The 21,777-nt window shown below is 41.6% G+C and overlaps 2 protein-coding genes and 1 long non-coding RNA gene across 10 annotated transcripts in view; 2 read left to right on the top strand and 1 right to left on the bottom strand.

Annotated features, from left to right (window-relative positions):
• Positions 1–1,146: 1,146 nt before the first annotated feature.
• On the top strand, positions 1,147–14,819 carry LOC133954824 (beta-1,4-N-acetylgalactosaminyltransferase 3-like). 2 transcript variants are annotated; one of them, XM_062389321.1, is made up of 20 exons: positions 1,147–1,316; positions 2,783–2,838; positions 2,939–3,019; positions 5,037–5,132; positions 5,498–5,588; positions 5,690–5,790; positions 6,101–6,168; positions 7,082–7,160; positions 7,308–7,374; positions 7,596–7,724; positions 7,834–7,934; positions 8,552–8,646; positions 9,736–9,803; positions 9,899–10,160; positions 11,121–11,338; positions 11,481–11,634; positions 11,741–11,813; positions 11,912–12,065; positions 13,246–13,372; positions 13,860–14,819. In XM_062389321.1, the coding sequence occupies exons 1-20, from the start codon at positions 1,196–1,198 to the stop codon at positions 13,948–13,950; spliced, it is 2,232 nt and encodes a 743-aa protein (XP_062245305.1). In that variant the 5' UTR covers positions 1,147–1,195; the 3' UTR covers positions 13,951–14,819. The 2 variants fall into 2 exon arrangements, with proteins under 2 accessions (XP_062245305.1, XP_062245306.1); XM_062389322.1 differs by lacking the exon at positions 1,147–1,316 and adding an exon at positions 2,428–2,449 and having other exon boundaries at positions 2,584–2,838.
• Positions 13,747–16,448, bottom strand: LOC133954825 (uncharacterized). The gene is made up of 2 exons (XR_009920832.1): positions 16,315–16,448; positions 13,747–14,655 (listed from the first exon to the last, which is right to left on the bottom strand). It is a non-coding gene; the product is annotated as an uncharacterized LOC133954825 (long non-coding RNA).
• Positions 16,345–21,777, top strand: part of c2cd5 (C2 calcium dependent domain containing 5) — a 22,090-nt gene continuing 16,657 nt past the window's right edge. For all 7 annotated transcript variants that reach the window (XM_062389314.1, XM_062389315.1, XM_062389317.1 and 4 more), the window contains exons 1-8: positions 16,345–16,487; positions 16,890–17,000; positions 17,488–17,574; positions 17,745–17,916; positions 18,004–18,099; positions 18,256–18,411; positions 18,515–18,752; positions 20,776–20,936. In XM_062389314.1, coding sequence (XP_062245298.1) covers positions 16,911–17,000; positions 17,488–17,574; positions 17,745–17,916; positions 18,004–18,099; positions 18,256–18,411; positions 18,515–18,752; positions 20,776–20,936 — 1,000 coding nt within the window. In that variant the 5' untranslated portion in view covers positions 16,345–16,487; positions 16,890–16,910. The remainder of the gene's footprint in view (positions 16,488–16,889; positions 17,001–17,487; positions 17,575–17,744; positions 17,917–18,003; positions 18,100–18,255; positions 18,412–18,514; positions 18,753–20,775; positions 20,937–21,777) is intronic.

Here is a 21,777-nt window from a genome sequence, read left to right as displayed (position 1 = left end):
TGCTAAGTCAGTGTTCATACTGAAATTATTAACTGCATGGTTTAGGTAGATGCTAATATTCGACCCAGTGTGCATCTTCACTTGTCAGGAGGTCAGAGTGTTCTGTTGAAGATCTGATCTGATCCTCCAGCCCTGTCCCAGAGCAGTCAGTTTCCAGACGTGGTCTCTGTCCTGAGTAAAAATGGAGCAGCACCGCTTGTCCTTCAAACACATCTGAAAAATAAAGTGATGGTCTTCATGGATATTAAAAATACATTTAACTCTGTAAACACACAATCACAGCTGGGGGAGGGTGGACAGATAATAGTTTCCCCCCCTGGAGACAAGATCATGGTTTTTATTTTGAGGCTTAACGTTGTGTGGACAGACCGGTGACGCATGCTTCAGCTCCAAAATGTATCTGTACTTCTCAATGTGTGTGTCTGTGCGTAAAGCGGACGCATTGCAGCCGGAGTAGGAAACCTCTGGGAAGTTTTAGATGATTGAAAGTGCTCCTTGCTGGGCAGGTCACATCGGCGGTTCCCCTGTCAGGGTGGGATTATCGGAAGCGTGAGAGGAGCCACAAGTGACGGTGATATGTGGGGGGTACGGGAGCAGTGGATCAGAGTGTGGGTGGCAGGGCTGACGGGCACGGTGGGGTCGGTGCCCTCCTGATGACAAAGACTCTGTGGTTCAGACCTTGTGATAAACCTTTTCTCAAGGTGTGAGCATGTACCCGAACACAGAGTTTCTAGACTAAGGATAAGGTGGAGATGCAAAGAGTTGTAAAAAAACAACCTTTATTCATACAATTTAGATTCTAACAGACAGTTAGGGACACAGCCAGGCCTGTGTAATCACTCACTCCATTCCTCTCTGCCTCCCTCTTCCATTCACACAGGCCGTCAACACCGTGCCCGATATAAGGATTCCTGCGAAAAATGCGTAAAATCCAAGCGCTTTTCTTCACTCAGTCGCTCCTGTCGCTCTCCTTTAATGAAAACACACTCAGACACACAAACACACTGACAATTGACACATCTGTAAACACAGAACGTGTAGGAAAAAAATCGACGACATTTGTTGTTGTCCGTGTGTAATTGGCACAGAGGGTGGAAGTGGCAACACCTGAAGACGCATTCTGAATCAAATAACCTAGGTGATCCTAGGTGAGTCGACAGGGACGAGGTGTAGCTCCCGCCCGAGAGCAAAAACGATGTCGGTAGGTTCCCAACGGACGAGGCTGCAACGCCTTTTGTTTGGGGCGATCGTGCTAGTCGCAGCAGTGGCTTTCTACCATGAGATTATCGTTGCTAATTCATGGATCCGTAACACAGGTAGGCCATTACATTTAAAAGGTGTAACATGCTTCACTCAACAAGTGTGTGATCTGTAACAAAAAGAGTTCAAGTAATGATGCAATCCAACCAGAAACGGATTTAGAACCCTAACTATGGAAAAGCAACTTGTTAATTGCAAGAAATAAACTTGGACGAAATATGGTAGGTTTAGTCTGTAGCTTCCATTCGAATCAAAGACAAAACTTGCTTTTATCATATGGTATTCTTGTTTTTATCTGCCACAAGATTTAGTCTTTATATAAAATGTTGTGTGTGTTTACCTTTTTTTTTTGTTAACGATTTAGGTAAAGTTGGAAACATATTAACAGATTGGAACTTACCAAATAGAAACGTCATAATTAACCTCACTTTGATATTGTCACTAAAAGCACATCATACAGCCAGGGTCTCCTGCTGATTGTAGTTAAATACTTAGTTTGGAAATATATGCTTTTTCATAATGTTTGGACATTTTTATTGGGAAGTTTATGTAATAACTTCACTCTAACATTTATTTTTCTCACCAAAATCTCCCTACACATCGAGGTTCTCCAGCCACTTCTACAATACTGGAAAAATAGTTTAGAAGTGGGTTTGTTTAACAGTTTACTGTTGCATTAAAACAAAACCTAGAGGATCATTTTTTACAGGTGTTTTCCAATTGTCTTTATGGTGAGGATTCCAAGTGACATTGATATAAAGTATCATGTGATTTAGCCACACTGGTGCGACTGTGGACTTATAGTGTATCTGTTTGCAAAAAAATAATATACAACACAAGCCCATCCCAACCCTTACTTTCTTTGAAGTGTTGTTGTGAGTAGCCTGTTGTCCAGCATACTGCGAGGGGAAAGAGGCAGCGTTTGTGTTTACAAAACTTTTGATTATGAGTTATTGATCCGGTAACTTCAAAAGATTTAAATTCGGTTCACCTCGGGGTAAAGGCAAAATATCTGAAAGCAGAAAACCTGTGATAATAAGAAACCAGTTTTAGTAAGAACGTGAATTTCATCCAGATGTTCCCCTTGTTGTTTCAGAGTTGTCTAACCTATTTGTGATTTTACTCTTCTCCATTTTTTATTTTTGCAGCAGTCTAAAAATAACTTGATTTAGTATACAGGTATTGATATGTAAGTAATAAATTTAATTTCAGTGAATTAAAAAAAAGTAAATTATTTAAGGTAATTAACATTTTACTCAAACCTTTTTAGGTAATCGGTCACCACAAATATTTGAAGTTATGTGAACTTGTTCTGTTTTACAGCACCAGTGCCTCACTCCCTCCCCAGTCAGTGTGAAACCACTACAAAAATTACCTGCTCCAGCAAAACAGGGGAACCCCATAACCCCTATCTTACCAATAGAATTGTAAAATAAAAGGAATCGAGTGACAGCATTGCACAGTCTTGCATATTTGCCTGTCCCCCCTGCATTGCTCTGATTGTTCTCACTCACTTCCTCAGGCCTGAAAGCTTACAGTGTCAACGACTTCTGGAGGAAAGCCATGCCTGACAACTGGGTAAGGATAAAGAAGCAGTAATAGAAATATACGGTGACGTAAGGGTGTGTGTTTGGGCTGAGGAGAAATACTAAGTGAATTAAATGTGTGTGTTTTGCAGGTCAGAAGGGCAAAACAATACTATGGGGAGGATTCATCTGCGTCGAGCTACAGCGTTACTCCACAACCCTGGAAACAAAAGGTAGGTGTGTCCAGCGTACATCATCTTAAATACTCACCTCTCTTCAACTCAGTCACTCGTCAGGGCCTGTCCTGCTCAGTGCGTTTTCCTCTGTGGACTCAAAGTTCAGGGTTCCCATTCATCCTGGAAAACGTGGATATGAAGAGAGTTTACTTACTCATTGAAACAATCAGCAATTTGATATAAAATGACCAAATGTCTCATAAATTATTTTATGTCCAGTAAATATAATTTTTTCACAGATCATATAGGTAAACTTTAACCTCAACTTGACAATAGGTGTCATAGAGGTAAATCACCGCTCATGTGAGAGACCTGCATACAAGTCAGTGTTTTGAGTGGCAATATTTCAAAGAAGTGAACCACAGCACACGATGGTGTTTATCTGAGCCTTTTTTGTATAAATAAAAAACATGTTTACAGGTAACAAACAGGTCAGATGGCTTTATTGTGCAATGTACCTTGAAATATTTCTTTGAATCATGAACCTTGGATTTTTTTAAATAAATTATGATTAGGATTTGGTTTAAATATGTCAATACTTGGCCTACTGTTAATTGATTACACATCTCCCTCAGTTCGTTGGAACTGAATTAAGGCTGAGACACAATCAAAGCAATCTAGCATTCACGCAGTGTAGTTCATGCAGAGGCCCAGATGCCCTGGAAATATAAATGTGAGTGAGCATGTGTGTGGGTATATGTGTGCACTTACCAATCTATGTGCGTGTATGTGTGGGGATATGCTTGTGTATGACTATTACATTTTTCCAGTGGATCATACTTCAATTTTGGTTGAGCTGGAGACTCTGCTGTCCTCTGTTTCCTACAGCTGAGTCTGCTTCGCCATCTTTCATGGTTCCTGTATAAGGGTGTGTCATATTTACAGTATATTAGGCAGGTCTGTGCTCTTGACAGCTGTTGTGGGTTCTGTCCCTAACAGACTGATGCCATTAAACCTAACAAAAACACTGTCATAGTGCCAGGGCGCAGGTTTTTCGTGCGTGTACCAGGTTTTGAACACATGATTGGATGTTTTACCACAACGTGTGTTGAAATACTCATAACACAAAAAGTGTGTTAGATTTGAACACATCCTTTCAGAGTATATGACTTAGGCAGGTGCTGGACGCACTTGGTATACATGTAGGCCTAGGCATCCACCAGCGTGCTTTCACGCTTGAGCACATCTGTTTAATAGAAAGCCGCCACAATGTATTGATGAGCACTTTTGCCCTTCACCAATTTTATACAAACATTCACACAATACATTTACATGCAACCTTTGTCTTTCACATCTCACAGAATAAGTGCGCTACTTATTAAAATAGCAGGAAATAAGCAGGTGAAATGAAATAAGATTGAGTTCCTTCAACTCAAATGGCCTTTACAAATGAGGACAATGGATGAAAAGAGGCAGGTTGATTGATACAAGCGACACAAGGTCTAACTTGATCTGCTGATGACAGCAGAGTCTTCAGCTCAACCAAAATTGAAGTATGATCCACAGGAAAAATGTAATAGTCATACACAAGCATACCCCCACACATACACGCACATAGACGGGTAAGTGCACACATATACCCACACACATGCTCACTCACATTTATATTTCCAGGGCATCTGGGCCTCTGCATGAACTACACTGCGTGAATGCTAGATTGCTTTGATTGTGTCTCAGCCTTAATTCAGTTCCAACGAACTGAGGGAGATGTGTAATCAAGCTTGATGGCAGGATGCGGTTGAGAAGAGAGGGTGTGTATTTGTTTGTTTTTCTTTTCGGAACAACTCACGGAAATGTTTCTGGACTGATATTTTACTGATGGTGCAGGACCTGCTTGACAGTTGAAACCAGCACTTCACATCACTTTATCACCAGGTGTTATCTAAGGGAGTGTACAGCTGTTGATTTTAGATTTTAAACACTGAGGCCAGATGGTTAACTGTTCCACCGCAGAAATATTGCTAAACAAATCCCAGTGTGTTCACAACTTCCTCTCTCTCCTCTCTTCCTGCAGTATAAGGGACGGGCCAATCTGCACGCGTTTGAGGACTGGTGCGGCAAATCTATAGCTGAGCTTGGCAAGAACCCGCACTACCCGCTGTATCCTCACGTGAGTCAGAGCCTGACCTTAGGACCCCACACTTCATTAATTCTGTGCAGTGAATCGTTACCTCAGCCAGGGAGGGTGTGGCTGTGCCCTTGTCCATTGGTTTGTTAGTTCTTCAGCAGGATTGTGCTGAAATACTTCAGCAACAATCAGATGGATCACTATGAAATGTCATTCATTCATGATCCCCAAAGGATTACTCTTGACCTAAGTGATTCTCTTTTCTTCTTCAGTGTCACAGTGAGGTGTTTTTACACAGAGGTACATTCTTCATCCTCATGTTAGATCCTCAGGTCCCTGGACTGAAGATGTTGTCCCCCTTTGAGTAAACATGGTGGCTGATTCTTTGTGTTTCCTCACTCTTTCAGTCCAGAAGTACAGTACTGAAGCTGGCCGTCACTCCTAAGTGGACTAACTATGGCCTCAGGATATTTGGCTATCTGCATCCATATACTCACGGTACCTCACCAGTCCCTTCTTGTTACCATGCTTACACTTCATACATCTCCTAGATATCTCTGTCTGAATCCTTATAACCCCTTGTTTCCTTTTTCTCTCAGGAGAGTTTGTTTTTGCTTTGAGCTCTCAGGACAACTCTGAGTTGTGGCTAAGCACAGACGAATCCCCCCTCAATTTGCAGTTACTGGGATGGGTTGGAAAGGTATTCATCTCAGTCATCTTCTTAAGCAGCAGAGGAACATTTCCAAATTTCTGTCACTGACATTTACATGGACATCATAATTATAGAATAGAGAATGATCTTATTCTGAATTAGACTTTATTTTAAACTTGTGTGATTTTCTCAAATCTGACCAGATTCAAGATGATCAGAAGCTGCTGTTCACATGGTAGTGTCTTACTTAGTAGGTCTTGATTGGGTTAATATTGAAATATGTGTCCATCTAAACGTGTGTTTGTTAATATTTGCTTTCCTAATAATTGATTTATAATTGATTGCTTCCTTTTATTAGACTGGCACAGAGTGGACCGCCCCTGGCGAGTTTGAGAAATATGTTAGTCAGATATCCAGACCAGTGAGGTGAGTTCAATGTGTGTCTATGTGGGGAAAATACATTTCCTTACGTATTATTTCTTTATTTCCACTAAATATCTCATTCGAACATAGTCAAACCAGTGAGAAAAGCAAATGTAAACAACACAGGTTGAAATATCTCAATAAAAGTAGCTATATCCTCAAAAGTAAGCTGGAATTCTTGTAACAAACAAGTTTAAAAGGAAGATAAATATTTCCTATATACTGCAGGATCTTCTTACTCATCACAAGCAAAAATGAAATCAGGACTTGCATATTGTCACTTGTAGGATTCATCTTGATCCATACAGGGGTACTAACGCAGAGCTTTTCCAGCCTCTTCTTCACCAACATTGACCATTCATTCTTCAAACTGTCTCTAACAAGTCCCCTGTGTTAGATTTTGCATACCTTATCTAAGCTTGTTAGCACCTGACGGGTTGGGACGGAAGTATTGAAATGATATCCGGGCTCAGTCAGGGACAGAGAATTAAGGACTGTACTGCCCTCTGCCACGTATCTATGGAACTGCTTCACTTGCAGGAGTGCAACGTTACCAAATCTCATGTCTTAACATAAACACATCCAGTTTCATAACCTGTAAGATGTCATAACCTAGTTCTATGTAACATGCATATGTCCCTCTTGGAATCCAACCCAGAAATGCTGATATGGTAAAAACTCTATGTAGTTGTTGGAGAGAATTAAGACGACTGTTTGAACCCATTTCACAGACTTACTGCTAAAACATTGTCAGAGTGTGGTGATGGATTACACCCTTATTGTTTTGTAGGCTTTACATCTAACAGAACTTTCATAACAGCTACCATGTAATCTTTTGGTTACTTGAAACTGTTTAGCTTTGGTGTCTAATATGTCTATGTTGTAGCTCTGAATATGAACAGTAGCTGTCTGACAGGCTTTCTGCAGAGAGGAAGTACTTTTTTGAACTCCTCCACAAGCAGGACCATGAAGGGACGGACCATGTGGAGGTGGCTGTAAGTAGCTTGTCACAGCTCATTTAGACTTTAAATCCAAATGTCTCTTCTCTGTTTTCTCGTGTCATTTGCAGCTTTAACATTATGTGTAACCTGAGCTTTTAAACAGAGAAGAGACATGTAGTTCTTTGTGTCTGTTTCACGCAGTGGCAGCTCCAGGGTGAAGGCTCCAGATTCACTGCTATTGACTCCAAGCACATCTCTCTCTATGTTGGTAAAGACATGCATCAGCCCAGACATCATTCCTTCTGACACTGAAATGGCAGAGACACCTCAGAGTGAATTTGCACCACAAAATGTCCTTCAATGGAAAAAAACTACTGTCTTATCATTTCTGCTCAGATGCTCACACTGTGTATCAAGTCAGTGGTTTTGTGGCACATTTGAATGTGGAGCACTTCTCTGATCTTATTGTCCTGTGGCTTCATCCCACAGATGAGTCTGCTATGGTAGCGGGTGATGTTGAACACATACCTCAGACGGCTGCAAGCCACTCCAACACGAAACAGAGCAGCTCTACAGTCGACATGCTGAGGGAAGACCCACGAGACGTTCTCCTCCAAGGTGAGAGACATTTCTGTGTCTCGTTCGGTTTCACGTCAGGATGAAAGTGATTTCCTCCAATGAAGCACAAAGTAATCTCTGCCCTAATTTCTGTTGTGTTGGTTTGAAGTGCCTTTGATAAACAGCAAGTTCCTACAAGATGTTTTGCCTGACTGCGAGTACAAACCCATCAAGGGCCGCCATCTGGGCCGCCATCAAGGACTAAATTATGTATGTATTTGTATGTTTTTATTCTGAAGAACAATATGAGCTAGATTTCAACCTAATGAAATATATAGAGAACCATGTTCTTGACAAATAAAATGGGGTATTAATCCTGAAGGTAATTCTTGTTATATGGTGCCTAGTGAACACAATGTCTCAGAAATCCCTCCAGGGAATTCTTCCTCCTTTCAAATTTGGCACAAACTTGGACTCTAAGATTAACTGATCAAATGTCAGAGGTCATGGTAACAGACCTTATCTGACAAGGATTAGTGTTATTTTGGGGCTTTAAGTGTAAACATTGGGTATCCAAGCCACGAATGTCTCCTTCTGGCTGTTCATTGTTTAAAGTCCAACTAGTTTATTTTATCACATGATTCAAAAAATAAAACCACAGCACTTCGATTTTGTACGGATTGAACAAACGAGACCTAATTAAAGAGACACGCCTTACAGTGAGTTGGGAAAGTATTTAAATATGAGCACATGTTTCATTCTGTGATCTGGTCTTGGAGGAAGTGAATGCAGAAGCATCATCAAACAAGACCTCATGATTCATACATTTGTGGCAGCAGGTCATTCCGATCTCTGGTTTTTAAGAGCATTTCATTTCATCTCACCAGGTTAAATTGTCTTACATCTACCCCGATGACCATACCCGACTCACGCACATGGAATCTGAGAAAAGCTGCGTGTACCCCCCCGACATCGTGGAGAGGTGAGACCTCTGGGGATAAACAAATTATACATCCATATGTATTACGAGCATAGACTTTATATAAAGATAGAGGATGCATCTCCACTTCCTCCTATTTTCCAGAAACTAAGCCAAAATGTCATCCTGGATATGAAAGCTGGCATCTTGTACATTTTGAGCCAGAATCATTAGCATCAGTGATTGGAGCCATTGTAGAGAGGTCCTGCTGATACACAGGCTCGACCAATCTTTGCAAGTCAGATTCAGCCGTCAATTACGTATAAAAAATTAAAAACAATCTTGGAATGATTTGTGAATAGGACTAGCTCAAACAACAGTATTGACGTATACTTGGTTGGTTCATGTCCTTTCCACCAACATGGAAGAGGCGGGATGTATGACCTTTCCTGCAGCCAGCCATCAGGTGGCTTCACTCTCTGGGGCTTGTCCACCTTTATACACAATCTATGAGCGAGACAAGCAGCGCGATTCTATATTAAATATGAACAGAGGGTGAGATTGATGAAATAATGGTCGAAGGTTCTTTATAGAAGTCACATCCTAATCCTGGATGTTATTCGATTATGATGTTAACACAAATGGATCTCAGTTATCAGTTAACATGACCGGCTTCCAGGGTCATCTTCTCTGCTAAGTTTTAATTCCTCTGCTCAATGAAAGGCCATTCACCCATAGTGTTGCCACGATGACCTTGTGGACCTCCCTGGGTGATTGGACTTTGAACAAATGGACAACACCGACCTTTGTGCTTCTACCTTGGTCTCAGAAAATGTTGACTGCAATTTTCAATTACCACAAACAGATTGAAATTCCATAGTTATATTAAGTTCCAAATTTCTGCTAAATAACTTAAATAGATAAACTTATCTTGTTTGACCTTCGGTCACAAACTGATCATTCACCCCTCGTACTTACAGAAGGACAGTTAACGCATCACCTATAGAGGGAGCTGTACCCTTCAATCTGCTGAGAATCTGTTGCACATCCAGTTAATGAGAACGGTGTTTATTTTTTAAGTGTCATCTGAAATGACAACGCAAAATGACTCCATTGTCATTCTTAGCATAATCTTGTGTTCTGTCTCATTAGGTCGAGTTTATCTGGATACATGAAACTAGACAGTCCTGACCTGCAGCAACAAGAAAGCAGAGACCGAAGTATTTTTTCTCACTTTTGCTTATTTATAAAATGAGTTACTTGTGTTGTCAGACCAATTCACACTAATTGTCTGTTTGCGTCCTGTTAATGCTAGATCAAAGCTTCCTATCGGAGGGACTGGACATAAGTGGGAAGGAAAGGATTGTAAAAAGATCATTAAAGCTCCTGCAGGAAAAAAATAATGTCAACTGGCACTGGAGACAGACCTTCCAGATCATCCACCTGGACTATCGGGCACATAATTCCGATGCGATTGAAATGAATTGCAAAATTGCTGGCAGTCTGCTTATCAACTCAAATGATGTTCTGCCAGTGGTCAAGGATTTCATGGACAAACTCAACAAAGAACATAATGGGTAAGTGTATTTGTGTCTGTGCCAGCACATCGCCTGGATCATAGAACAAAAATTGGAATAATTTCAATGGGAGGGTTTTTGCCTCCACACTGGTGACAACCAATGGCCAAAAGCATCATGTTTTCAGGATGTCCGTTTGTACATAGCTACGTTAGTCTGTATGTATTCATTCACTTGGACTCTAGATGAGATGATTACATTTTTGTGGTCAAAGGTCAAGCTGACTTTGTCCTCATAAAACATTTTTGGGTTCTTGGCATGGTGTGTGAAGTCTTTATGGATTCTTATTATCCATATTTTTGTGAAAGCAAAATGTCAAGAGGAACTGGAGGAACTGAAACTGCATAAAAGTCAGTTTATTTATATTAAGAGATCTAAAAAAGGTAGAGAGTGGGACTTAACACAAATTTTAGCTAGCGACCCAGAAAAGTATTTAGAAAAAAATATACATATATATTGATTAATGCTATATCTATCTTAAAAGGCCTGTATTGTGTAAAATGCATTTTCTGGGCTTTTACTATCCGTAATTAGTTGAAGGGGGTCAGTACGGACCCTCAAAGTATGAATACGGTCTCTCCGCAGACTTTTTCACTCAGTCCATTCTAAGAAAATTGTTATCGAAATGTCTCGTTTCGTACTTCCTCCCTTGATGATCTTGTTCGGGGTCAACCTCATCTCTCAGCCCCGTCCAGCCGGTACCAGTCCAGCCTACGAACCCAGCACCCCTGCCCCCCACCACTACCCCTCCACACTTATCTCGACACGACAGGCTTTTTTCCCTTTTTAAAGTGCCGATATATCTTCTTAGGGGCACCAATACCTCAAAGGAAGTCCCAGAAAGCCGCAAAATATGTGTAGAGCTGCAGCGATCAGTCACTTAATGGATCAGTTCACTGATCTAAAGTAAATGAGAAATATTTTGCAGACCTGTCACTGTGTCTCTCTCTGCCCCTGCAGGCGGTTCACGTTGGTGAAAGTGGTTAATGTGGTGAAGCGTGTGGACCCAGCCAAAGGAATCCGCTACCTCCTGGAGCTGCTGCTGAAAGACATGAAGGGCCAGATGGTGCGTCTGTCACAATACGTCTACGCTACGAGTAACCAACCTGAGCTGGTTCTGTGTAACCCAGTGGCCTTCAGCTGGAATCCACTTGCCACCGTCCACATCATAGTTCCAGGTACTGTACATCCCCCTTTGACCAGGCTCATTTCCAGTTATGGAGATTGCACATTGACAAACATGTACCGTCTAACAAAAAGTGAACTGACAGCTGTGATTTTTTAAGGTTATGTGTTTATCTGCCCGTTTACGTCTCTCAGTGAAAAACCAGGCTCGGTGGGTGCACAAGCTGATTACTGAAATGGAGAAAGTGTTCAGAGAATCTGGAGACACCAACTTCAACCTCATTGTCACCGACTACGACAGCACTGACATGGACGTGGAGAAGGCTCTAAAGAAATCGTCACTCCACAGGTTGTGCATTAGTGTGTTTGTTTTCCTTTTCAACTGAATATAAACCTATGGCCAAGTATGTTACACATGATGTATGTGCTATAACAGCGTGTGTGGAATATATCAGGTACCAATATGTGAAGCTGACTGGAAACTTCCAGCGCTCTGCTGGTCTGCAGGCAGGAATCGACCTTATAAAAGTAGGTGATGCAACAACTCTCAGCAGTAAAATAATTACGATTAATTCACTTGAATAGAATGAAAATAAAATCTCTACCACTCTCTCATCGTCCCTCAGGATCCACACAGCATAGTGTTTCTTTGTGACCTCCACCTCCAATTCCCTACCTCCATAATCGACAGCATCAGGAAACATTCTGTGGAGGGACACATGGCCTTTGCTCCCATCGTCTTGAGACTGGACTGTGGGGCTACACCACTGGAGGCCAGAGGTAGATATAAACATCTTTAGTTTCATTTTAAAGGGACAGTTACTCTATTGAGGGATGAACATTAATAAAAGGCAGCAAAAAAGTATAACAATCTTGAGTCATCATCATAATGTCTTTTAATACAGTTTAGCAGGAGTTTTAGTTTCAAAATGAATGGCTGTATACCATAGATATGACAACTCTCCAAAAGTGAAGCCAAAGCACCTTGATCCCCAGCTGGTTGCTGGCTCTAGTATACTGTAGGTTATAAATCCTGCCTACTTCGTGTTGGTGAATGGCACATGACCATAACAACACAAAAGCTTAGTACATGCTAACTAGATTTTTGTCAAAGATGGTTTCTGTCATTTTAGGAAGTTCATATTCCATGGACGTTTATTCGAGTGCTAATTTTTCTAGCAATTTTATCTTTGATTAGTTATTTCATGCTGAACCCCCAGATCTGTACAGTGCAGATTCTGACCCCATATTTTCAAGATGGTGGCTTTCATAGCTGCGTTATCCTTGCTTAATTTCTGGATCGTGGGAGGAGGTTAATACGTGTCATCATCTTTATATTCAGTCTGTTTATACAGAGACTTGTTTTGAAAAGATCAGGAGAAGATGTTAGGTCAGTCCATTTTAAGAAAGGGCATTTACTTTTGGATTAGATTTAGGTCCTTCACAAAGATTAAATTAAAGTTGTTCCTTCGTGTGTGTATTGATAGCAAACACTGTAATTTGTGCTCAGCCTGCCAACATCTAACTTGACATAGTCATGTTAGGATGTAAATTCATAAAACATTTTACTGACATGAGATCTTAGAACAAAAGCAGAGGTCTTGTTTTGCTCAGCCCTGTTAGTACTACTAAGGTGTAAAAACGATGCAAGCGGTTTTAACTGGAGGTATTATGATGCATTTTCAAGGTTAAAGGTCCAGTGTGTTGGCTCTAAACGGTACCAATTTTTTTTTTTGTTTACCCTAGAATGGACCCTTTTATATCTAAATATATAGACAACTGGAGCAGGTCCCCTCTTTACTGAGGCCACCATGGTTTTTTTACAGTAGTCCCAACTGCACAAACTAAACATCTGCAACATGCAAATTCACCACTAAATGTCACTAAATTATACACACAGAACCTTTTAAGTGTGGATTTATTAAATGTTAAAAAAAATATGTAAATGTCTGGATTGCAGGTTTCTGGGAGGTGCAAGGCTTTGGCCTACTTGGAATCTATAAGTCTGATCTGGATGCAGTGGGAGGAATGAACACCAAGGAATATACAGACCGCTGGGGAGGAGAAGACTGGGATCTACTTGACAGGTCAGTTTAGTCCCTCAATGTAAATTGACAGATACATTTGTTTGTTACTTTTATCTTTTAATACTAATCACACATCAGCTATGTTTGAGGATAAAGTAAAAATGGTGAGAATAACATGATATTTTAAGATTCAATTTGAGTTTTTAAAAATGCGTCTAACTACTGATGTTAGCGCATGGCTGCCTCTACAAAAAGGCCTTGTGCATGTGAATTGGTGAAATTGTTCCTAAGAATTATTTTAAGTAAGTTGGATAAACCACAGAGATCAAACACTGGCAGCTTATTCTCCAAATGCAAAATAAATATCATCTGATTTATTTTGACTTCTCGAAATTTTGACTTTATTGTCACAATGCGAATCGACAGCCATCAAATCAAAATCAAATCAAAGTTTATTGTCACATGCACCAATGACATCTTCCTCCTCTCATGTTTTTTCTTATGCTTGAACCTAATACTAAACCCAAATACTGTCCCTCTGTTCTAGGATCATTAAGTCCGGCTTGGAAGTGGATAGGATCTACTTGAGGAACTTCTTCCACTACTTTCACTCCAAACGTGGCATGTGGAACGAGTAGCTTTAGAACAAAAAAAGATCTCCCCATCCGTCTCAGCACACTGACATTACCACAGGCTCAACCAGAGTACCTAAAGGACAAATACTGCTACTACTACAACTAACTGACGGGGATTAACATGTAGATGATAAAATTAGGGCTGAATACTGTCTTTGTTCACTCAAGCTTTGCAGAGCAACAAGAAGAACACTAAGAAGACTCTACTCTGACGACCCAGTGTATCTGAATAACAAACTGGCTCACCCCGTCTCTATTAATCACAACAGTGGTGGAGGAGCTTCCTCTACCTCAGAGGTCCACTGCAGCTCCTTGATTTGACTAATGTTGAGCTGTAATTGATTTCTGCCACACATCCTACAAAACTCCCTACCAGGTCTCTATACTCGATGTCCTCTGCGATGTAGCCGACGATGGAGGAGTTGCAGAGAACTTTTGTAGATGGCATGTTCCTGTATTGTATAAGAAGTCAACGGTGTAATGGTGACAGGAGTGGGGTGTCCCAGGCAACAGTCTGAAGAGCAGTCCTGCAGCCTGACACACTGAGGCCTGTCAGTGAGGTATTCTGTGATCCAGGACACAAGGTTCCGGTCCATCTCCACCACATAGAGCTCAGGAGCCAGCCTGCCTGGCTAGAAGGTGTCAAACGCACTGGAGAAGTTTAGAACTTCTCCAGTGCTCTGTGACTTCTCCAGGTGTGTGTATGCTCTGTGAAGCAGGTAGAAAATGGCATTATTGACCTCAATTTCAGTTGAGTATGCAAACTGTGATGCTATACGAGTTAACCTCTGACTTCTTGTACAGTTCAGTGGTTTCTTCTCTCTGGTAGACAGTTTTCCATTTTAGGTTGCTTGGACAAATCTTGGGAGTCAATAAATGTATTTAAAAAATGTCCATGTTGCATTTGCTTTCATTACATTCTGTATTCTATGTTCAATAGCTGCCATGCTTTTAAATGAGTGAACTTAGTGAAAGTTAATTTCTAATGGAAATTATGACCTATAAAAGTCTGCTTTGAAGAGGATAAGGAATTTGCCAGAATGATCTGCTTTGTGAGCAAAAAGCCTAAAGTGCGACTTTTGTTCTAATCCCAGCAATGATTTTAAAGATTCTGATGATCAAGCTGTTAAGCAGCAGCCAGCACCGTATAAAAAAAACACTGGAACAAGCACATCCAGTAAACTTTATTTTATATATATATATATTGATACACTGATAGCTGTTTGCTCTTAATAGCAGGAACTACTCAAACTGTAGTAACTAGAGCACAAAATGGAGACTGTTTTCAGTGACAGATTTGATAAACTATTGAATTGTTATGGCAGCAGGAAAGGTTCCTTGATGTGTTTTTAGTAGTTTCCCTGGTCATACAGACATGGAAGGTTAGGTTCTGGTTTTGGTGGTTTGGTTTCCTTTACATTGACATGTTACCAGACTTATTCCTGTTTGCTACAGTTCAGCTTTTGTCATTGCATACTACCTCAGTTTCTTTTTGTCTGTTTGTTTGCAGGGTTATGCAAAAACTATTTAACTGATTTCCATTAAATCTTGTGAAGGGATGGTGCAAGGAAGAACTCAAGGAAATTGAGGGAGCAGAGAGTGCGTTTTTCAATATCTTTTGTTGATTTCTCCGTGGATAACACATGGATTTTGATGACATGAAATCGGGCATGTTAAGGGAATCGATATTTATGAATGTCTGCAATTTGAAGCAGATTCAAACCAAAATCCAGATCTTGAGTAATTTAAATGAAGTTCCAAAGGGGGCTGATGGGCCTCTGCAGGGGTATATCAAGGGTCATTATAATCTTTTATTTGCACTGACTAATCCTATTAATTTATAATTAAATCTATTTATTCTATGTTTCCATTCATCTTATGTTAATACCCGTTCTCCTGCCTTGTAAAGTATTATTATGAATTACTATTATGAATTATTATTTGTAGAACTAGTAGTAGTTGTATTCATCTTCCAACCAGGTTGTTTATGTTGCGCATGTCTGCGTCAACCCGACGCTGCTTTTACGTACTATTGGGAATTCAGCACGATTTCATTGCGTAGCTACTCAAAAGACAGTAAAACACGTTTCAAATATACTATAATTGCTTTGAATTACTATTTATATATTTTCTAAGTCTTTTCAGTTAGAATGTTTCTTTAAAATTATTTTTTTAGTTTTTGAAGAATTTGCTGTAAAGGCCCAGTTTACGATGTGTCATGAACGCAGCTTACGCCAAACCTTGGAACATCCATTCACCAGACGCTAATCAAGCTAGCCGCTGGTCCACGCTCAAGCCAGGGAAGCGTGTACGGACTTGGTCGGTGTGTCTTTCCCCCCGCTGTACTGCAGTAACAGTATATATTACCTGTAGTGTCAGCTGGTGGACATTTCTAACTGGAAACACACTTCCCCGGGTGGTGCAGCGGGGACTAAACGTGTCGCGTGATGGCAGAGACGCGGAGGTCAGATGAGCGGTGGGCTGTCATCGATAGTGTCCCACCGACGCTTTGACAGCCGTCTGTTGATACCCTAGCGCCGGTAAGACGGGACGCTGTTGCTGCTGCGAAGGGCAAAGATGATGTTTTTGTCCGGTGGGTGGTGGCTTTGCTGTGGGATTGTCAAAACATGGCCGATGATCAGGTAGCGCTAAAGAGATTGTGCCTCCTGCAATGCAGTGGACGCTAAGTGGCTTTTCTTGCTAGCCCTGCTCTGCTAGCTTAATCTCAGCTAACTGCCGCTCGCTGCCGGGGTGTGTGAACGTGTCCTACACGTACGTGCGAGCAGAGTCGCTGTTTTAAAGTTAAGCTAGGATCGTTAGCTGAGTGAAGCTAGCTTTATTAGCCGGAGGGGTGAGGGAGCTGCTCTCCGCACTGTCAACAACACATGCCCCTGGAATGAGTCTCCACTGTTGTTACTGACAGCAGGTTATTGTTTTTCCAGAGATCGACTATTATTGTAATCATGCCTGGGAAACTGAAAGCCAGGATCGTGGCAGGGCGTCACTTGCCTGTGATGGACCGAGCCAGTGATCTTACTGATGCTTTTGTAGAGGTGAGTGGAGGAGCTTGGTCAACTAGGCTTGTTGACATAGAGATCTGTGACAGCATATACTTAATGGTTCAGTGTGTAAGATGTAGGTAAAAGGGATCTATTGGCAGGAATTGAATATATAATAAACCTAGTAATGTTTTCACCGGTGTTTTCTTTAACCTAGGATACAGCCTTTATATTTACATATTTTATATTTACATTGGCAGCAGGTCTTCTCTACGGAGGCTGCCATGTTTTTTGACAGTAGCCCAAACTGGACAATCTAAAAACCGTTTGAGTTTTTATGTCAACTAAAGGCTACCACAGCTTATTTGAAATTCTTGGAAGGGGAGGGTGTGGTGAGGTGTATCTGACAACTTCAGATGTCACAAAATTCTACACACTGCACCTTTAACTTTTGTTATAACTATGTCAGGTACATCACCATGACTCTAAACAGAACATTGTGCATTTAAAGGATTTCTCCTGTGCCCTTTTTATTTCCCAGGTTAAGTTTGGAAACACAACGTTCAAAACAGATGTATGTCCAAAATCCCTCAACCCACAGTGGAACTCGGAATGGTTCAAATTTGAGGTAAAGGTTGTTATGTTTTAACGCATCACACAGACCCTGTTTGGACCTCGTATTAACATCTGTCCTGAGATATCTGATCATAAGTGGTCAGCGTAAATTATGAGCACTTCTAACATCTGCTACACTCTAAGCCCTTTGTCTTCTTTCCCTTTCTTTCTCTTGCTGACTAGGTCGATGATGAGGACTTGCAGGATGAGCCATTGCAGATCACAGTGTTGGACCATGACACATACAGTGCTAATGATGCCATAGGGAAAGTTTACATTGACATTGACCCGCTCCTGTGCAATGAGGCCGCCTCTGTCATCTCTGGCTGGTTTCCCATCTATGACACCATCCATGGTACGACAATTGACCTATAGGACCGTGATAATCCCAATGTTTGTTTATTTCCCACTATATGTATTTCTGTTCATTATTTGCAAACAGGAATTCGAGGGGAGATCAACGTCCTCGTCAAAGTGGAGCTCTTCAATGATCTGAACCGCTTCAGACAGTCCTCCTGCGGGGTTAAGTTCTTCTGCAGTACGTCTGAATTGACTTTTGGTTCACAGCTGTTTGTTATAGAGTTATAGAGCTGGTGTTTCTGTATATGTTCTTCGAATAGAATAATGTCGGAATAGAAGGCTTGGCTTGAAATTCTGTCCCTAAGTGATGTTTATTTTAATTTCTACATGACAGCCACAGCTATTCCACGATGCTACAGAGTGGCAATGGTGCACGGCTTTGTGGAGGAACTTGTAGTGAATGAAGATCCAGAATACCAGTGGATCGACCGCATTAGAACTCCTCGCGCCTCCAATGAGGCTCGTCAGAGGCTCATCTCTCTTATGTCTGGTAAGAACGTTCACTATGATCCTCTTTTCATGTCAATGTGCAAGAGAGGAATTTATCATGCACTTCTATCCCACTCACCCTCATGTGTGTTATTACCATTTAGGCGAGCTGCAGAGGAAGATAGGGCTCAAGGTACTGGAGATGGGCGGGAATGCAGTAGTGGGCTATTTGCAGTGTTTCGATCTGGAGGGAGAGTCCGGCCTGGTGGTCCGGGCCATAGGCACTGGCTGCACACTGGACAAAGTCAGCTTTGGAAGTGCCCCGAACACCAACACACACGTGCACCCAAGCACAGCCCCTGCTTCCAATGCCTGCAATTCCCCTTCTAAGGACGGAAAGGAGTGAGTATGAACCAGTAGCACATGCATGAACACTGCTTTGTTTTATACTCCATTGCAAATCTAGTTTGTGAAAATGGAGAAAGAGGATTGCAGTGTGCATGAGAGGGAGACTGTGTGGAGGAAATAAACTGTATGCTAGTCTGTGTGTGTCTCAGTATCTTTTATTCCCTTAATTGTAGTTTGTTGTCCCATGAAATGAACAGCACATGACATAACCTGAGACGCACACATGTACAGTACACACACACCCATCCTCAACCCCTCCCTTGTCCCCTCTTGTAGGCTGCTCTTGCATGGCTTTTCTGCTCTACCTCTGCATGTTCGACTGCTTTTAGTGAGTAACGAGTGCACGTCTTTCTGCTCCGCCCCTAATAGTGTGTCCCTTCACTGACTTCTGTTGTCCTAACCCTGAAAGCTGAGTTTGTGATTTCCTCCTGATACTGTAAGCTGCATGTGTGCCTCTTATTTGCATTTATATCTGTTTGAGATGGTGTGAATCCGGCATATAAACACCTTTTGGTTATGGCTTTAATGGCACCCTTACGTAACCTCTGAGGTTTAAATGAGAAAACAATTTAAGATGATGGTTGTGAATGACTGGAAATTGACAGGTTATTTACAAATTAAGCTTGGTGGGATCGAATCTGGTTTAATAAAGGTTAGTAAATAATTACACTTCAGTCTTTAATCACAGAGATCAAGATTAGGTCTTCAGATTACTTCTTTTGTCTGACTTATAGGCCAAACTAAAACATTACACAATAACATAAAACGGAGAGAAGCAGCAAATTGTGACACTTATGTTAACCATTCCACCGTCAATATTGCTGCTGTTCGTTTTCTGTTGATTTACATGTATGTGCCTGTTGCTCTTTGCTGTGTTTGCATTCGTGCTGTTTATGTTTGTGTGAGACTGAGATCCGTAGCGGAGAGCTGTGCATGCATTGCCTTCTGCTTTCACATGGCTTTAAATGGAATAACAGCGGCAAAGAGGGTTAAAAACCCTCTTTTCTGTTATTTTCCTTTTGTGTCTCTTTCGTCACTCTGTTGCGATGGTGTGGTGTTGGTTGTTGTTGTGCATCTCTTTTCTTCCTCTCTCTGGCTACCATTCGGACCGGGATCCTTTCTCGCTGCTTGTATTCAAAATTGCTCCTCCGTGCTCCTTTCTCTCTCTCTACGTGCTGATTGGCCCAGGTCTCCCCTTGCCCACGGATGCCGCTCCACCCACAACAGCCCAGTGCATTCTGCCTGCAGCTCCCAGAGACTGTCCCAGAACTTCTCTGTCTCTGTTCCAACACTCATCTTTACTGGTACGCAGAGCCAGGGGAGGTAATAGATATAGAAGGCAGAGAGGAAGTTTAAAGAGAAATAGATGTTTCCTAAGGAGAAAAGTGAATTTATTTTTGCTGGAGTCTGTAAAGTTTGACAGCCTCCTAATTGCGATATATGTTAAAGATATAAGCATCGAGGCAAAGGAAGAAGGGCACACCCTTAAAGCTTTATTAGAAATTAGCCGGAAGTTGATACTAGTCCCAAAATCCCTCCACCTATCCCTTCTAACGACATGAGGGTGGAGTGTCATGTTCCAAGTTGCACAATTCTTCATTTCGATTGGCTGTTGGCACACAAAAAAATGTTTACGGTGTGGCTTACCCCTGAGGAAGGGCCTATGGTCTCCCAACAGTCACCTGACCTTTGCTTCACTCCACTGGGACACGTGCTTCAGCTCATCATCCTTTGTTGAATCTGACCTTGTATTTGCCACCTTGCTTTTGTTTTGTTTTAGTTGAATGTCTTGTCTTCTTTGTGTCTGATATATTTTTTTGCTTTCCCACGCATGCTTTATTTGTTGTCCAGCCATCTGTAGCACTTCACTCTCGCCTAACCCAGACAAAACAGTTTGCAGGTTCAAAATGTAAACACTGACCCGCTCCCATATATGCACACACACACACAAATGCCATGAGGCTGGCGTGGTGACTGATGAGTGTGTGTGGGCGTGTGTGTCATGTTCTCCTGGCAGGCCGGTATTTGCTGAGGATCTGCCCTCGTTCTCCGGCCCGCCTACCCCTTTCAGAGCCCTCCCCACCTCCTCCTCCTCTCCTCCCCCCTTCTCTCCATCCAAGCCATGCAGCCGCCAGTCCTCATCATCAGACACAGACCTCAGTTTGACGCCCAAGACGGGTAAGAACAGTTGGCCCTGTCCCCAACCTTTCCATTGTCATACCTCAACTCCCCTACAACTCATTCTGGTGCTACTATGGTGGTAGATTTTGAAGTTCTTTTGAGTTTATTTTCCATATGTTTTTTCATGATTGACTTTAATATTTGAATACTGTATATTGCATTTGTTCATATTTATTTTGCTATGTTCCATCCTCCCTCTTGTCTTCAGCAGCCTGGTGTGTATTCTCTCATCACAGTATATTTTTTTTATCTTACGTGTAATAATGTGAAGACACACCAGGTCTCTGTATTAGTTCTGTTCCCTTGTTGTTGTGGCATTAAATTGAAGCACTGTGTCTCATGAGGGGCTGTTGTTGATCTACGGTCACTTCTTCATTAGAAGCCATTATGGTAAATCATTGATCAAATGTAAACTTAGTCAAACACTGCCCTGAGGACAACCTGAGCCCATTTTAACACTGTTAAGCAGAAATGCCACAAAGTCTGAGGAAACTTCTCACCAGAGCCTCTCTACCAACCCCTCAGGAGGGGACCAGCAGCCCACTTTCCTCCTCTTTGATCCCACTCCTCCATTTTTCTTTCTCTTATTTCCCCTTCTCTATCATCCACTTTTTTCAGCCTCCTATCTACTTCCGTCACTCTTCTCTATTCTGTCCTTCATTTCTTTAACAGCTCAGTATAAGTTGAATTAACAAACCCACCTGTATCCTCAGCATTGGGGATGATACATAGACTGTGTATAACGATGGACAACGCGTTTGCATTTCCTGCTGTTTTACAAAAATTAAGCTTATATATCCCAGATACAGGTGCCGCCATCATTCGCTTTGTATTGGCG

This window comes from Platichthys flesus, chromosome 6 (genome assembly GCF_949316205.1).
Source record: "Platichthys flesus chromosome 6, fPlaFle2.1, whole genome shotgun sequence".
Taxonomy (NCBI): Eukaryota; Metazoa; Chordata; class Actinopteri; order Pleuronectiformes; family Pleuronectidae; genus Platichthys; species Platichthys flesus.
Note: the sequence above shows the minus strand (reverse complement) of the source record. Positions and strands in the feature narration are given on the sequence as shown.

Coding starts and splice junctions, on each gene's coding strand:
- LOC133954824 (XM_062389321.1), top strand. CDS start 1,196: ATGTCGGTAGGTTCCCAACGGACGAGGCTGCAACGCCTTTTGTTTGGG. Junction 1,317..2,782: donor TTCATGGATCCGTAACACAG/GTAGGCCATTAC, acceptor TCACTTCCTCAG/GCCTGAAAGCTTACAGTGTC. Junction 13,373..13,859: donor GACTGGGATCTACTTGACAG/GTCAGTTTAGTC, acceptor CCTCTGTTCTAG/GATCATTAAGTCCGGCTTGG.